Raw genomic sequence first — 17,466 nt, 5'->3', positions numbered from 1 at the left:
TTGTTATTCAGATTCTTCAGTTTGTCTTATTTCTTATCTGAGTCTACATATGTTGCTTTCGTGCAGTTTTTTTTTTTTTTTTCTTCTTCTTCCAAGGGTAGCCAGTTCTCATAGATCATTAGAGTATGATGTATAAAATGTATCGAAAAATCTTAAAATATCTTTTAAGTATTATGTATAGCAAATGATATTATAATATGTTGATATTTATTTTGAAAAATTAACATACAAGCACTAAATATATACAATTTAACTACGCATATCATATAGATATTAATTAATTACATTATCTCTAATTTATTCTAGCATTACATCATTGCTAATATTCCAATAATTAATGGAAAGGATGGGATGATAATTATACTTTATTAGTTTGGACCAGTTCTATCATTTCAAGGGTACCAATATATACCATGGAATCTAGTCAATGGTCCTATATACGGCATCGGCAATGATTATTTGGAGATTAGAAATTCTCCGCTTATTGTTTGATTGCTTTGATTTAATTTAATTTTTTTAATTGCAAAGGAAATCATAGCAAGTTACTAAATAGTAATTTTTTAAATTTTTCTAATTTCTTATGGAATTGGTAGTTCACGAATTCGTTGTTGTTGGTATACTATTTACTATTTATTTATTTATTACGATAATTCATAATTGTTATACTCTCCGAAGAAGATTTGACAAAATTAATTGAGATATTATATATTTTTCATTATACGAGTATAAAATCAAATGGATTTAATTTTAAAGTTACAGTAATTAATGTTTATCAAATATTTTAGTACAATAATTTTTCAGTTACAACTGTCCAACCTCAATTTCAAACAGACCTTGAATGTAGTAGAGTACATACTTATTATTGCTGTATGTCTTTCAGTTCATCTTCTAACAAACAGATAATGAATCAAGTTAAAATATGTAAGAAGTAAAAAAAAAAGGTAAAAGGGACAAACAACGGGGACATATTCGATAAAACAAAGAACAACGTGGCATTAATTAAGAAATGAGAAACAGAGGTGGGCCATTTGTTAATGGGCCGAGTGGAATAAAACGGCTGAAGATGAAGCTGGAGGCCGGCCAATCAGTGAGATCGATGATCGATGTCGGTACTGTGGGAGAAGAGCGAGACGTGGAGGTGGATAGTGAGGAAGACACGGGATTCGAAGCCGTTCTTTTTGGCATTCGCAACAGTATGCGGCGTCGTTCCGGGGGTCGTTGGCTATTGCGTCATGCAGGCCACCAACTCCCGCAACCCCCAGCTTGAAGCGGAGCTACGCAGGACCGCCCGGCCCGATTCCCTCGTATGTCTTTCTTATTTATTTCTGTTTTGATTCCATCCGATGCATGATACTTGTTCAATATAATCAAATAAAAAAAGCTAATGAACCCTCAACGCTCAAACAAAGTTCTTTTTTTTTTTTAAGCAAAAGATCGAATTTTTATGCTCTTATGAGGGAGACTGTTGAATAATGTTTAACCTTTCAGTTTAACTTGCGTCTTAAAATAATAGGTATCATTTAGTTGGATTACTCTTGTTTGCTGATTGGATAATTTGTACTTTTTTTTTTCTATTGCACATGCCGCCGAATTCCAAGTAATTTGTGGGTTAGTAATTTGGACACAATAACCATTGAGTTATCTCTCATTTCGCTGCACTCTATAATTTTCTTTTGAAAAAAAAATAATTCATAGCTAGGGTAAAATAGATTTACTTGTTGGTTTTCCGTCTAGAGTACTACAAAGTACAAATTGCATCTATTGTTGATGTTATTTCACTTTGTTAATGGATCATCAAGCTTTTTACTTGCAATCATTTATGTATCCCATTTATAATGGTCGGACTCGTCAGTTTTTTTTTTTTTTTTTCCCCCTCAATCACTGAATGTCTTGCTGAAATAAAACCGGAATATAATTGTAAGGTAGATCTCTCCTCCAAAGTTCTTAACCCCTGTGTACCCATGTGGCTAAAAAATGTACTTAACAAACTCAACCTCCGATGTGAGCTACTTTTGCTTGAGCATCTGCATCCACTTTTCATATTGGTTTTGGAAAGGAAATGGATAAGTGCCACCATCTTGATCATATCACTCAAAACTATGTTCAAGTAAATTGCCTGATTTAGCACTCTTCTAATTCTAAAAGCACGCACATTATGTTCACATGTCCTTGTGCATGCTGTTGGAGTACAAAAGGTCTGGAATTCTGAATTCAATCTTGGCTTTCATGATCAGTTAGCAACTGTGGCAACAGAATTTATTTTCTGAACTTGTGAATCAGATGATGGGCCAAGTAAATCGAGAGAGACTGGCAGAGTACCTTGGGGAGCTGCAAAGGAAAGAAGATACAAATGACCGATATGTAGCTGCATTGAGAGGAGAGACACTGATTAGGAAACCTTATGAGAGAATTCAACCTATTCCAAAAGAAAACACCACTGTAGCTGACCGGCCCCAAGAGAAGTAGATTTGTGGGTGTGGTTTATCATTGGAGCAATTACCATCTGGCTCATGGGATCCTAACACTATGAGAGACAAGACTCGAAGGTTGTACTGGTTATAGTTATGCTACAGCTTGAGCGTTTTGCTTGTTTTGGAACTTTTATGATTTGACTGTGTCTGCCGTATTTGGTTTAGAATTTTCTGAAGTTGGTTCTTCCTTCAAAGTAATCTGTCTTAATGTATGTTTTCTTTATCGAAAATTCTTTGTTTAGATACACATTTTTGACTTTCAATTTCAAGTGCTATGCAATGGTTAAGCTTTTGCCTTCAGCTGGTTAGTAGTTTGTGATGATGTTGGATTTGTACTTGTCTCCCTTGTAGGTTCATTTAGAGGCAGTTAGGAAGAAAACAAGCTTGAAATTAATATCCTCCACCTCAATTGTTCAGGTTAAATTTTTGAAACTGGATGATGGAGACATTACCGTGACATATGATGTGAGGTGCATTTTGACAAATTAGAATGCTTACCAGAGCAATACAAGAGATTTTATTTTATTGCGATTTTCATCAAGTTGACAAATGAGAAAGCTTATTCAGAGTTTTTATTGTGATCTTTATTAAATTGCTAACATAAAATATATAACTTCTAGCCAGTAAAGCAAGCTAAAGCATCAAATACAAGAGTTCGGCGTGATGAACATAGAACTATGCTGTACATTTTAGTACAACTTCATCCCTAAAAACACGCAAATGCATTCCTAAAACACTCTGTACTTGATCTTCCTGCCGGACAGCCATCAAGCAAACAGCCTGAGACGGTTGGTGATCCTTTGGCGGCATATAGGGCAGTTTGACACTCTTGATCCACATTCACGACAAGTCTGCAATAACCTTAATGTTACTCAAAATGGCATGTTGAAGAGAACAAAACCGAACAAAGCAAACATCGGTAACTGTCAGATTTTAACTTACCATGTGCCCACAGCCAAAGGCCAAGTCCTTTGCATTGGTCAGGCAAATTGGGCAAGCCTACAGTGAATCGGACAACTCAGTTTGCTGATAACTATAACACAGTGGCATAACTATAAACGAAGGTCTAGTTCAATTTCTTGTCCATTGCAGAGTTACTTTTGAACCTTGTACGTTCTGTTTTGAACTTTTTGATTGAAACAAACAAGCTGCCGTGCACATTCATAAGGCAAGCATGCAAGGTTATCATCATACCTGGGTTTCCGCAACAGGGGTTGAACCACGGCTTGGTTGACGTTCTGGCAGGGCACGGCGAGAATAAGGAGCTGGAGGAGGTCGTGGAGCTATTTTCTTTGCTCTCCCTGTCGTGCGTCTTTTATACAATGCAACAGGTAAAAATCAATTCAATAATATGATATAATCATTTAATAGCTTTGGATACTGAAAATAGATATTTATTCAGTATTAGTATTTGTCACAAGCAATGTTCTAAGGACAGAATAACTTCAGAATCATCTAGTTTCATCAAGGGCCATATATTTTATCTAATCAAGTATCAACGTAGGATTTGCAAAACGCAATTTTATCAAGAACATAAAATGTTTAGTGTCCCTACCCCATAATACCAAGTTCTACTGCAGCTTTGTATTGAATAGGTATCTCCATGAGAGCGGCAAGAGCAAAAGCTGTTTCTTTCTCAGATGGAGTTGCATTTTTTGACATAATGGCGGTAAAATTAACAAACTGCAACAAGAAGTAGAATATACATTCTAAACTCTATTATAAATCCATTGAAATTCAAACTTAGCTGTATGCTGCCAATGATATACCTGAAAATTATCAAATTCACGTGCAGGGATCTTGTCATCAAATTTCTGCATGTCTTCCCAAGGTCCATCACCGACTCCAACAAGCACAATGGAAAGTGGATATGAACTGCTTACATAAATGAAACAAGATATGAACAACGGTTAAGAGAATAAGTCCATGGAGACTGCTAATAAAAGTAGACATAGTCTGTTATTTCTTCAGAAGATGGAAGCTTAAAGCAAGAAGCAAAAGTCAGGTAATTCAAAACTCTACCTTGCAGCAACAATTGACTTTATTGTTTTCTGTTCTTGTGAACTCAGTTCTCCATCACCTGTATTGACACTCCTTGTAACCTTCACAGTAAAAGAAATAAGTACATTGATAAAAAAGGTAGTGTTTGGGAGAAGAGAGAGCTGAGGATTCAACCTGGCCATCTGCAATGATAACCAAAACATGATACTGGCCTCCACTCTTCTCCACAATGTCCATTGCAGCCTCAACCACCGGAGCATAAGAAGTTGGTCCTTAACACAATTACATATATGTTTCTATGAGGCTGTGATTCTAAGAATAAGGATAATTAAAATTTTTTATCATCACCAGGTAATGTCAAAAGAAAAGGCAGAACACAGATGATTAACCACTAGGCTACTTATTGGAATAGATACTTTTTCATGACAGATCAGGATTGTATATATGTTGACATCGTTTTTCAAACCAAATATGGTTTTCATGAAAAGTTGAAAGAAAAATGCCAACCTGCAAGTCGCAAGTTTGGAACAATGTTTCTATAGCAGGCCAAAACTTCTTCAAAACCATGGCACGGGGTATGATCATCATGAAAACTAAACACTTCTTGATCATGTGTGGTAGCTGTAAGTAAACAAATAAAATATATAAATAAATAATCCAGTGGTTAATTTTGAGAGTTCGTGAAAGTAGTAACATGGTTTGACTTAGACTTCTAAAGGATCATATAGCTTACCATCACCAAAACCAAAACAAGGAATTAAGTTGTCTTCATCAAATGGAGCCAGAGTCTTTCCAATGATAGTGATGGCTTTCTCATATGGATTAGGTGTGTCGCCAATGGCATGAAGGCTCCGATTATTGAATGAAACTTTGCCTTCAATAACAACATTGATGCATTGGCTTCAAACAGATACGAAACACAAACAATTTCACAAAATTATAAATCAGAAAGCATTTATCACTCTTATGCATTATTAAGAGACATGGTGCCACTTCATATACTAGTTCGGTTTCACTCAGGATCCTTGAGATTAAATGTTGTGTACCGATTCTTAATTCTATTTACTGAACAAAAATATACCAGTCCATTCATTGCTTTTAGTGAAATCGATCCCAAGAATGAGATTGGATGATTCTAGACCAGAATCTCTCAAGGCAGCTGTTACCTGAAAAGAGAGACAGCATTTTCCAAGTTTCAGAAACTCAAACTTGCCACATGTACCAAGATGACAGTTTGCACAACGCAGGCAGAACATTATCACTGAACTTAGCAGCCCAGTCAGGACTCTTCAACAATTCCCAGCAGCCAAGATCTATAGGCCATTATACAAAAATTATGCTAAGCTACAAATTATCAAGTCAAATACTTATTTTCAGTTGTTCTGTTCAAAACTATTGTATTTTTGTTCCTAGTTCAGATTATTTACATATTTGCAAATGCATGTACATCCCAGGAGCAGGCCAAACAAATGAACGTTGACTAAACCTTCCAAGTTTCGGCCATTTTGAATAATCTTATTTTCAGAATGGTTAATTAGGCAAAATCAGTTGTGTTCTGCCTTTTCCACGAGGTGCGTGACGTGTCAAACAGGGCAAAATATGGACACATTTTCTACAGAGTACAGACTATACAAAGTGGTTGCAGGTCATGTATAACGTTGTGTATGGAATGGAGGAACCCATGTGATTCCCCATCTTTACTTTAATCACCAAACAAGGCAGCAGGGGGACCATCTCATCTCATCTCATCAATGAGTGAGCAGAAAAAGGAGACAAAATTTATTGATTCTTCACGACACTCAAAAGGTTCTTTGTTTTTTTTCAAGGATAAACCGTGTTGACTGGGAGAGAAAAACGCGTGTACTGTTCAAATTCAAGTTGGTGAAAGAAAACTACTAATTCAAATGGGGGGATGCTCCAATTAATGACCCCATTTCCCACCAAACGGAGAAACCATTATCAATTTTCGTTTTAAATATAATTTCTTCTCACTACTTGTTCCCATCTTCTTCAGCTTCAACCTATACACCCAATAGTACTTGAAACAAGTGCTTGATGAGCGAACACCCTTTTGCTGCAACACTATCTACAAAGTGTTTTTGGATAATAGGCAACTAACTCGTTAGATTTTTACATGTACCCTCTCTCCAATACGACTCCCATATCATATCCTTCAAGGTCTTCCTAATTTACAAATAGACTCCTGATATTTTATCAGCAATATCATGGACTCCCTTCCAGTTTGGGTGGTCCTTATATCACCATCCTATATTCCTATATCTAAAAAAAGTGGAGGAAAAAAAAGGAACAAATAAAATTCTAAAAATTAAATGAGCGGTTCAAATTGAGTTTTGATTTTTAATGTTGATAATTAAATTAACTGTTTTATTTTATTTATAATTAAATTAATTTTTAACTAGATTTAAAAATAAAAAGAAACTAAAAGAAAAAAAAAAGTAAGGAGAGAGCCCTAATCCTCTACTTTTACCTAATAAAAAATTTTAAAATTCCTTATAATTAATTAATATGTACATAATAAATATAATTAAATTTAATATAATCACTATTTATATAATTTTTTTTTAATAAATACACATATACCGTACTATTATTTACTTGTTGACGTAGTTCCTCTGTATTCTAAATTTTTTTCAAAATATTGGGGGCAATTCATGCGAGACGAGAATATTCCATTCGTTGTTGACTTACCATCTAACCAACCAATATAATTATTTTCGAAAAAAGAAAAACCAATATGTAAATCCCAATTCTCTACTCACCACCCACTTTCAAGAAGCAGCTTGCCTCGAGATCTAAAATATTTACATAATAAGAATTTAAAAAAAAAAAAAGGAAATTACAAGAAAAACAAACCTGTTCAAGGGATGAAAAAGTATCAGGAATAAATGAATACTTTTTCTTCATCTTGTCTCTGGCAGAAGAAATGATATTTTCTTTAGGGGTAGCACTAGCAGCAGCAGATGAGGTGCCACTCGTAGAAACAGAAGATGCTTGTTTAGACATAGATGGGTATCTATGATTTGCAGAAGCACTAGTACTTCTACTGCTACTTATCCCGCTGATGCTGATGCTGCGATTACGCTGTTTAAGGAAGGCAAAAATGTTGCCCATATCATGTTCACCGCCTCACACAGAAGCTTAAATTATTAAGTAAGAAGAGAAACAAAAGATTTATAGAGAGAGCATAGCATATTTTTTATATGAAGAAAAAGGTATCACCAAGTGGGGATTAAAGAAAGGCAAAGAGAAATCTTGCACACAGGATTAATGAACTGGGACAGGCTGCGAGATGCTTATTCATTGATCTGTGGTGGAAGTTATGCTTTCCTTGAGCATATTTCTTTCTCAACTCAAACCAGAATCTTCAACCCTAGAATCTTTGTAGTTACCAGATTAACCTCAGTCTCAGCAACTCTCTCTTGGATACCATAAAGCTTTTAAGACGCTTGTTTGTGACGGCTGCTATACTCTGTTTGTAACTTTGATTGTTAATTTTATTAAATAACAATGACTGATGATGACTGGGCTATTTAATAAAATATGCATGTGGGTCTCTGTCACCTCCGGTCACTGTAAGCTGAAGTATTTTTCAAGATTAATAAATTCTAATCTCGCATCAATCTAACAAGGGTTTTGCAATTCTTTTTCTTTTGTTCTTGTTAATATCAAATCATGTTTATTCAACTTCATTTCATTTTATAAAAAATGAAAATGTATATGCAAGATATATGTTTCTGCAGACTTTTGTATATATTACTAATCTTGAGATGTACTCTAAAGTAATCTCACGCAAGTCTGCTGTTTTAAAAGCAATATACGCAGCCATTGGATTCTAAACAAAAATTGAACTAGACTCGAAACATTTGCCAATTGGCAGATACTTTAATATTATAATGGGCCCGCAGAAAGTCAAGAGGAACATAGTTTTAGGTTCTAGCCAAATAAGCCAAGGCGACAGTAAAACAAGATCCATGGAACCAATTCGGCTCACAAGTCATATGGTGCTTTCTCCTTCCATCTACTGAGTATGATGAAATCCAAGAGATCACACAACAAACCGGTTACTTATTTTTATTCCAGAAACTAGAAAACAAGTTTCAAGAACTGATCACGGCACACTTGCATCTCACAATAACAATAACGACAGCAGCAACAAGGTAAAGAAGCTGTCACACAAGCTGCTAATCAAAAAATGCATGCACGCACTTAACCATTTAATCTTCAAATCGCTCCATCAACTAAGAGCTCAATCCAAGGTTCAAATGGAAATTTCAACTCTTTAGTGATGCAAAAATTTCAAGGCATGTCCTTCAGATGCTCTGTTCCTCTTTTGATCTCAATCAACCTCTCATGGATGCTCCATGGGAAACTAAGAAAATGGTCTCCGTTTATTCCTTTTTCCTTATAGCAGCCCCAGTAACTTGGATGGTAAGTGACGTAATACTAAGTTGAAGCTTTGGCGTAAGCATCTCCGTGGCTAAAATCCAACTCATTCTTCTTCTCGTTGAACCAGGCCCTGACTTCTTTTCTCAAGGACCTCACAGCAAAGGTAATTGCTTCATGATCCAAATCTCTTTTCTTATCAAAGGATTTTGCCATTTCCATGATGCACCCACTTAGTATTTCAGCCTCAGTTTTGATCCCATAATAATCCATCAGGTTCCCCAACCTGTTATCATAAATAGTTTTATACTTGAAGGCACAGTTGATGCAGTCCATAAAACCATCAACTTCCATGTCAATATCATAGGACTGCGTTGCCACTTCCTTAGTGAACGATTTTATGTTAGCTGTTGATGGGCCAATATTCTTGACCTCTCGATAAAGCTTTCCGATGACACGTTGCGACTCAAAGCTAGTTTTGTCTTGCTTCTCCATGAAGTCTGGAAATTCTTGACACGTAGTTGACTGGGTATTGTGGCTGCCACTCCAGTTTTGGAGAAGTCCACTGCAACGGAGCATAGCTTGGCGAGCTCAAGACATAGGGATGGCAATTGCGCCCACAAATCCGTAAATCTGGTGCTAATTGCGCCGGGTACACCTCCATACTTCAAAAATTATCTCAATACCTTAAAATCTGTTTTTGCCAAAATTTTCATCGATACCCTTTAAAAACTGATAGGAAATTACTAAGCTATCCTCATTTTAAAACATTTCAACTCAACGGACAGCACCTCTCCATTCTCTACTGAAGCAAACAAACACTCATCTGCTGCAATTCCCTCCATTATCAAACTCAAACAAACAAACACTGCAATTCCCTCACCGGCATCACCTCTACCGAAACAAACATTCATTCTCCATACATGGTAAATCGAACTTCAACACAAGCAAACTAAGCCTGAGAAGGGGAAGCTGCCACAACTGAGAAAGTGAAGCATAGTTCATCACTACATAATCGCCGGAGAGAGTTGATCATTTACTGTAAAATTGTCAGAATGTAACTAGTTGAGACAAGTAATTCTATGTAATTAGTTTTCTTGTTAATATTCAAGGGAAAAAAACAAAAAGTTAGGGTTTTATATTGAAAAAATAAATTAATTAGTTATGGGTCTCTCATAACATGTTCGAAAACAAATTTCTAGTTGTTTTGCTGCATGCAAATTGTGAAAAATTAATGAATTGTGCTGATTATAATTTTGTTATGTAACACAAGATTTGGTCGTGTAAGGTTATGTAAGATTCAAGGTTGTGTTTTACATGACCTTCATATATTGCACGATTACACGACCTTCATATATTGCACGATTACACGACCTTCATGTATTGCATGTTTATACGACCTTCAGGTATTATACAATTATACGATCTTCTTGTATTACACAATTACACGACCTTCAATTCCACATTTTGTTTCTTGTCAATAGAATCTGCACATTACATTTAGTTTAATTAGGCTCACAATAAATTGGAATTGTGCATATACCTTTACCTTGTGAAATGTCATTAGTTAGAGAGATTCTTAATTTCCAATTATAGGTCATGGTAAGTCATGATATGTCTAGTTATGAGTGAAAATATTTTATTACTGCGAATGGTGTTCTTATGTGTATAACATTACATTAATTTCCTATAGCTAATATTTTTTTTTCTTAATTGATTTCATGGATTAATTATATGCAGGCATTCCTCATGTATGCTTGTATGCTTGGCCAGAGGAAGAAAGCACTTTGAAGATAAAAAAAAAAAAGAAAAAAACTTTTTAAATGGTTGTAATATGTTTAATTGCGACTTTAAAATTACACGAATTTTTTCATTAATCATTAGATTAATTTAGTTCTTTAAAGACTTAATTTGTGCTAAGAATTTATATTTGCTGCTATGCAAAAAATGTCAATGAAAATTATTGAAAAAAGAAGTAAAATTAAATTGGAATCTAAAAAAATTCCACATCATCATTGGTTTGAACTGTAACTGGTGGCATAGGATCATATGTCTTAAGTTTGAACTTCATTGTGATTTCGAATTCCGAAGTATCTATATCAATAACTTCAGTTATCTTCTCCACCAATGCGGCATATGTTGTTGATCGCGGTATCATTATCCCTTTAGCCTTTGAACCTTTGAACTTATACTCGTCATTTTGCTCAATCAATTCACCATTGAAGAGAATAGACACATGTACCAAAACCATATCTGATGATACAATAAAAACAATAATATTAAATTTCATATACAAGTAACTACACGACCTACATGACCTACACGATTATATTTCTTACACGACCTACACGATTATATTTCTTACACGACTTACACGACTATATTTCTTACATGACCTACACGACTATATTTCTTACATGACCTACACGACTTACACGACTATATTACTTACACGACCTACATGACTAACTATATGACGTACACAGTATCAAAAGAATGCACGACTCGAAATATTTTCGCCATAAATAAGTTATATTGCTGAAAAAAATAATTAAACAACCTACATTGCATATATTTCTACGTATAAGAAAAATGGTGAAAATAAAACATTGTAATGTGAGGAAAATTTCTAAATTTTCCTAAAAATTAAAAAATTTAAAACCCAACAACATTAACATACCTTATTGGGTTGTTTAATAAGCAATGCACCTTTAAAGAAAGAATGGGTGTTAAAGAAATGAATACATAATTGTATTTGTGTAAGAAGTTATGAGAGATTTTGAGAGATTCTAAGAGATTTTGAAAGAATCGGCAGCAAAAATAGATTTAGGTGAAAGGAATGAGGAAAGAAATATGAAGACAATTCATTGAGTGCATTTGATGCATTCATTAAGGATATTTCCGACTTTGCTCACATTTATTAGAGTATCCATGAAAACCAAAAAGGGAGGGGGTATTTAAATAATTTTGAAACTATTAAAGGGTATTTAATTAAAAACCCCGTAAATCTGCCCAAATATGTCTGTCAAAACTCGCCCACTACAGATAATTTTGCCGGTTGCGAGCGGGTTTGGTATTATAAATTGAAACCCACACTTAGATGCGGGTGAATTTGGTATTAACTCAATATCTGGCGGATACCCGCATAAATATGCACTAGACCCGCAATATTTTTTTAAATATTTTTAATTTAATTTAAATTAAAATATATATATAAAGAAAATAATGCAATTATACAAAGTGCCAAATAACCAAAGTGTTTTTGTATGGTCTATTCTTTTAATTTAATACATGAATTATTTCATTATTATAATTTTTTTCTTCAAATTAATATTTGAAAAGTATTATTCTTTGGGAAATTTTATTCTTAATCATTATTAATGTAGGCATCATGTTGGATGGGTGCTAATGATAGTAAATGAAATGAATATCTTCTCTTGTAGCTTGTGTTGAATGATAATATGAAATATAATTGTTATTTTTAGATAGTACTTTGTAGTTTTTTTTAAAGGATTTGAGAATTTGTGTTGGATTGATGTTGAAATTTTAATTTTTCATTTACATTGGTTAAATTTAAAATTGAGTATGTTATGTGGAATTTGAAATTATTATTGTAAATTTATATATTAAACATTTGTGATGTTAAATGTACAAACCCGTAAAAAATCCGGACACTATTGCAAGTTTGGTAATTGTCAAAAGCCGCAGCGGGTGGGTTTTCTTAAAAGAACTAAAACACTTTGCAGGTTGTGGGTGAGTTTTGTAATTTAAATTTTGTGCAGGTTTGGGTTTGGTAATAACAAACCCGTTGCGGGCGGTGCCCGTTGCCATCCCTATCAAGACATTGACTGCTTCTTGCTTTGTCGGGTTGTGAATCTACTTACGCGACATAAGCATCGAAAATGATGCCAAGCTATCGTTGACCGTGTAGTCAACAAAGTATTCTTCTACATAGGAGTGTTCCGAAAAATTAGAAGTTGGTGGATTGAATATGAATTTACTACTATAAACCTGTAAAAATTCGTGAATCTTAAAAAAAAGTAAAAATATTTATTTAATTAAAAAATAAAACTTATAAATGTGACATGATTACTTACTATCAAATAAATAAATTAAAATTTAATTACACTAACACCATTTTTATCTTATTAGATAATAATAATAAAAATAATAATTAAATAATTAAATAAACAAATATAGCTTCCCGAAAAATAAAAAATCTAAAGTAAAACAAAAAAGTTTTGTATAGAGTTAAATTCATAATTTTAGTTAATTTTCATGTATTGATCTAAATAAATGAGGTTTTTTCTTTTCGATGCATTAAATTTGTGACCTTGAATGGATTATTTTAGCTTTATTTAAACAATTTAATTTATTTAAATCTTATTCAATTTTAATTTCATTAGTAGTCAAATTACTTTTATATTAGATTTTTGTTGAGTGTTAGAAAATGCATATTTATAAAGGAGAAAACCGTCATTTTACATTTCAAGTCTTACTAACAACCCTTACTTTTATGTATTTAACCTTCTTGTGATTTAATTACATGTGTTTTATTTTAATTAAGTATTTTATGTATTTTAGGGGCATTATAGTCATTTCACAATAAAGGAGAAATCAGACGGCAAAACAGACATCACTTTTGAACTAAGGACGGTCAAAAACCTTAGGAGGAGCATAAAAGGAAAAATGGCACTATTCACATGTACGGTACTATTCACGTGTACGGTACTGTATATGTTACTGTTCATGATACTGTTCACATAGACGGATGATGACGTGGCATTGACCGATGATGTGGCATTGATTGATGAGGTGTCACGATCCTGTTGGACTAAAATTCTTATGTACTGTTGATGGTGACGTGGCAGCATATCAGTAGACGAAAAATCTCGCGTACGGTGCATGCATCACACATGATTATTTTCAACCAAACCGCGTTACTGTTCATCCGGGTCAAACCGCGTTACTGTTCAAAGTCGGGTCAAACCGTGTTACTGTTCATCCGCGTGGTCAAACCGTGGACTGTTGACTGATGACGTGGCGCAATCCTGAGCGTCCAAACTGTTTTTAATCTGATGGCCATGATTTACTCCATGTATCTATAAAAAGGGGGCCTCTCCCCCCTAATTTGATATCTCTGAATCCATTTTTGGGATCCATTTTCTGTAATTCCCTTTCCATCTTGTATTTTCTTCATATTTTAATAAATTCCCATTTTGTCCCTAGTTCAATTATGAGTGGCTAATTTTCTTTCAAGCTTGGGTTGAAGGTAAAGTCTCAACATGTGTCATGGGCTTAATTTGGTAAATTTATTTTCTCTTCCCCTCTAATTTTTGTGGATGTTTTGACTTCTCGTCGACAAATAATAATAGTCTTGTCTAGATACCGCCTTGGTTACACCGGCTCTCTAGTATAAGGTTATTATTATTTGGCACGATAAGCCCTTAGCACCATATTGATTAGAGCGTGGTTCATGAGGTGTGGATTCCCCCCTCATGATTTAATTGACATTAATACGGATTATTTAGCCCATGATGCATGTTGATACGGATCCAGATACCCAAGTACGTCAATTTAATAGATTTTCTCTTCAATTTATTCTCTCCATTGCAATTCCAATTTTAGAATTTATTCTCGCCATTTTAATTTAAGTATTAGCATATTCCAAATCATTTCCACCATAAATCCAACTATTCATTTACAAAATTAATTCTATATATAATTAAAATCCACCTCCTCGTGGGATCGACACTCGTCTCCATTAGTCTATACTACAATAGATTCGTGCGCTTGCGAGTACATTAAAATTTGCACAACAATTTTTATTTAATTATTTTATGAATTGGACATAATTAAAAATTTTTTTCCACGAACCAATCTGTAAAATAATGAATTAGATATAAATTGGGTCAAATCTGCATCCAATATGCAGATATATGAATTAGATTGGGGTTGAATATCATCAATTCATGAATTGCATTGAATTGACAATTTACATTCCGCAAAATCATGGATCAGATATGCATTTATGTCCAATCCGAAAAATCCAATCCACGAACACCCTACCTCTACATCAGCATAAATGAAATTATGTTAAGGGGCCAAGAAAAAGTTCATAACAGATTAAAGAGTACCAAACAAATGTTGGGGGATTTTTTTTTCCATCCTTTTTGTTTTTATGAGATAAGATGATATGATTTATTGCCTTTGGCATGAAGAAAATAAAAATGGCATTGTGTAATGACAAGAGAAGCTAAACAACTACAAGTAAGAGCTTATTCATGAGTGTGGATTAGATAAGATATTGAGTAATACCTTGATTGGGACATCATGATCCAAAACCTTTTTTGATGCCGGGGTATAATCCATGGGTGGAAACTGAAGAGAAGGAATAAGAACATGACTCCAGCAGACAAAGTATGCATCGCCGTCTAGATCACCCCTCGAACATTCATCCGTACGAGGTCTGAATAATAACGGAACCGATATCAGTTTACAATAAGAAGTTATATATGCGAAACTTGAGTATAATCAAAACAGAACAAGTCATTGAACAACATTCCCTCAGAATCTAAAGAGATATTCGTGAGCATGTATTGCTTTAAAATTACATAATCAAAGCATTTCAGCTGCAGAAAACATCGATCTATTGCTGATTATGCTGTAATCTTTCTTGAATGACAGATTTACCTTTCTCCTTCTGCTGGGAAAGCCTCGCTATCCAGCATATGGTGCAAAGCTGGCACGTTCACAGCTTTTAAAGCATGCATGTCTCCGGGTGCAGGCACGGATTTTGAGCAACAACCCCATTTCCCTCCTCAATTTTAAGTTTCCCTCGTCGGTTGTTGCTAAAAATTAGGGAGGAATTGTCCCAAAAATCACTGCAGCTAGAGCCAGAATATTGCACAAGTACCTGACCCTATTCCAATCACAGCTCTTCCATTTTGAACAAATATCCTTGTCCTAGTTCGCAGCTCCAGCGGATTTGATGCACGGAATGTCTGCAGCATCATTGTCAGAGATGGTTCTTCTTCAGGCTTACAGCCCCGCTTAGGCTTTTCCTCGAGAACATTTGTGTTCTCCCCTGAAGACATCAGTTCCAGTGCCTCATGTGCCCACAATGGATCTGTTAAAATGGCATCTAATTGTACTACGCCCTCTCTCTGTTTTCTTTCCAAAACATTGTCTCTAACGCCAAGAGTAGACAAAAGGTTGATCAATTGGCCATTAAGAAAGTAAGATTGATTCCTGCTTTTGCGAAAATGTCTAGACTTGTGCTTTCTGATTTGCATTTGCACATGCTCTTTCTAAATGAAAGCTTTGTTGATGAAGTACGATCAACCGCTACAACACCCTTGTACCCGCCGTTAGTTTTTTTTGAGCTTTTTCTTATATAAATGGATATCTTCCTCATAAGTAGGCGACGGAAGCAATCACCTAAAGACTCCAATGGATGGCATTAAGCCCCAGTTTATCAACATTATCTAATGGAGAGGATTCTCACTTAATTATTCATCCATTAATTTCACGCAATGAGTGGATATATTAATACTACTTTTAATTAAAATATTATGTTTTTATTTAATTAAATACTTATATTTTGTAATTAGTAGTCAAACTTTTGTATTAATCGTTCGGACTCCCACCATCCTATAAACTTTGAATTAATGCATTCAATGTGTCTTTTTTTTTGTGTTTTTGGGTGGTGCATCTATTCCATACTCGTAAATATTTCCTTATCAAGTTCTCTCTCACATTCTTTCTAATCAAAACTCAAATTTAAAACTTATTATTGTTTCAGTGAATTCATTATTTCGTAAATTATATTTTATCAGTAACTATCTATCGACCCAACTGATTAACAAAAATAAACAAAGAAATAAATAAATAAATAAGATGATGTTGTTAAGATTTGTAGATTAAAAGAAAGAATGAAAAATTATATTCGCATATGCTATATAATAATTAATATTACGACAAATTGATCTATTAGTGTCTTTTCATGCTTTCCATTATTTTTTTATACTTACTTAAAGATACAAATGGCAAAGGGGCTGCGATGTATACTTACTTAATCAGTTAATGATTTCAAGTCTACTGGAAATGTCAAATTTAAGCGTATTACTACTTCTTCTTCTTCTGATAGAGGCCAGGGGTTCTGCCTAGGACTGTGTTTGGTTACGACAGGAATGAGTTCGACCTAAAAGGGCTACAGTTTGTCGGAAGAAATTTTGTGCTTACTCCTAAACCCTATTTGTAATCTAACTATGATCTTGAGTCCTAATCTCGAAATTTTAATCCTAATCGTAAATTCTACTAACAATCGGCTATAATCATAACATACAAAGTTAGAAATTGAACATGCAAATTGCAAAGTCGGAAATTGAACTTGAACCATTTTAATTAGAGTTTTCAAAATTGACTTTGTACAATGGGTTCCAAATTGATTTCTCCCTCCTTTTCCTTTTCTTTTCTTTTTCTTTTTCCCCAAAAAAAGGTATTATGCATGCAAAGACGTACGTACAGCGAAAGCAAAATCTTTTATGAAATAAATAAATTCATACCTTTGAGTCTGCAGTTCAAATAA

General features: G+C 34.2%; 2 protein-coding genes and 1 pseudogene across 4 annotated transcripts; 1 reads left to right on the top strand and 2 right to left on the bottom strand.

Annotated features, from left to right (window-relative positions):
- The first annotated feature begins 1,064 nt into the window (after positions 1-1,064).
- On the top strand, positions 1,065-2,771 carry LOC102623321 (hypothetical protein). Its single transcript, XM_006493678.4, has 2 exons — positions 1,065-1,304; positions 2,281-2,771. The coding sequence occupies exons 1-2, from the start codon at positions 1,104-1,106 to the stop codon at positions 2,464-2,466; spliced, it is 387 nt and encodes a 128-aa protein (XP_006493741.1). The 5' UTR covers positions 1,065-1,103; the 3' UTR covers positions 2,467-2,771.
- Positions 2,772-2,975: 204 nt separating this feature from the next.
- On the bottom strand, positions 2,976-8,089 carry LOC102622648 (E3 ubiquitin-protein ligase RGLG4). Of its 3 annotated transcripts, none has more exons than XM_006493676.4 (12): positions 7,713-8,087; positions 7,347-7,574; positions 5,554-5,638; positions 5,206-5,346; positions 4,980-5,093; positions 4,647-4,744; positions 4,494-4,573; positions 4,241-4,346; positions 4,027-4,154; positions 3,666-3,783; positions 3,414-3,470; positions 2,976-3,322 (listed from the first exon to the last, which is right to left on the bottom strand). In XM_006493676.4, exons 2-12 carry the CDS (start codon positions 7,494-7,496, stop codon positions 3,239-3,241), a joined length of 1,161 nt encoding a protein of 386 aa, XP_006493739.1. In that variant the 5' UTR covers positions 7,497-7,574; positions 7,713-8,087; the 3' UTR covers positions 2,976-3,238. The 3 variants fall into 3 exon arrangements, with proteins under 3 accessions (XP_006493739.1, XP_006493740.1, XP_006493738.1); XM_006493677.4 differs by having other exon boundaries at positions 7,754-8,087; XM_006493675.4 differs by having other exon boundaries at positions 7,347-8,089.
- Positions 8,090-8,399: 310 nt separating this feature from the next.
- On the bottom strand, positions 8,400-16,293 carry LOC102613436 (RNA-dependent RNA polymerase 1-like; annotated as a pseudogene).
- Between the last annotated feature and the right edge of the window lie 1,173 nt (positions 16,294-17,466).

The sequence above is a fragment of the Citrus sinensis genome, chromosome 9 (assembly GCF_022201045.2).
Source record: "Citrus sinensis cultivar Valencia sweet orange chromosome 9, DVS_A1.0, whole genome shotgun sequence".
Classification (NCBI taxonomy): domain Eukaryota; kingdom Viridiplantae; phylum Streptophyta; class Magnoliopsida; order Sapindales; family Rutaceae; genus Citrus; species Citrus sinensis.
This window is presented reverse-complemented; position numbering and strand designations above follow the sequence as displayed.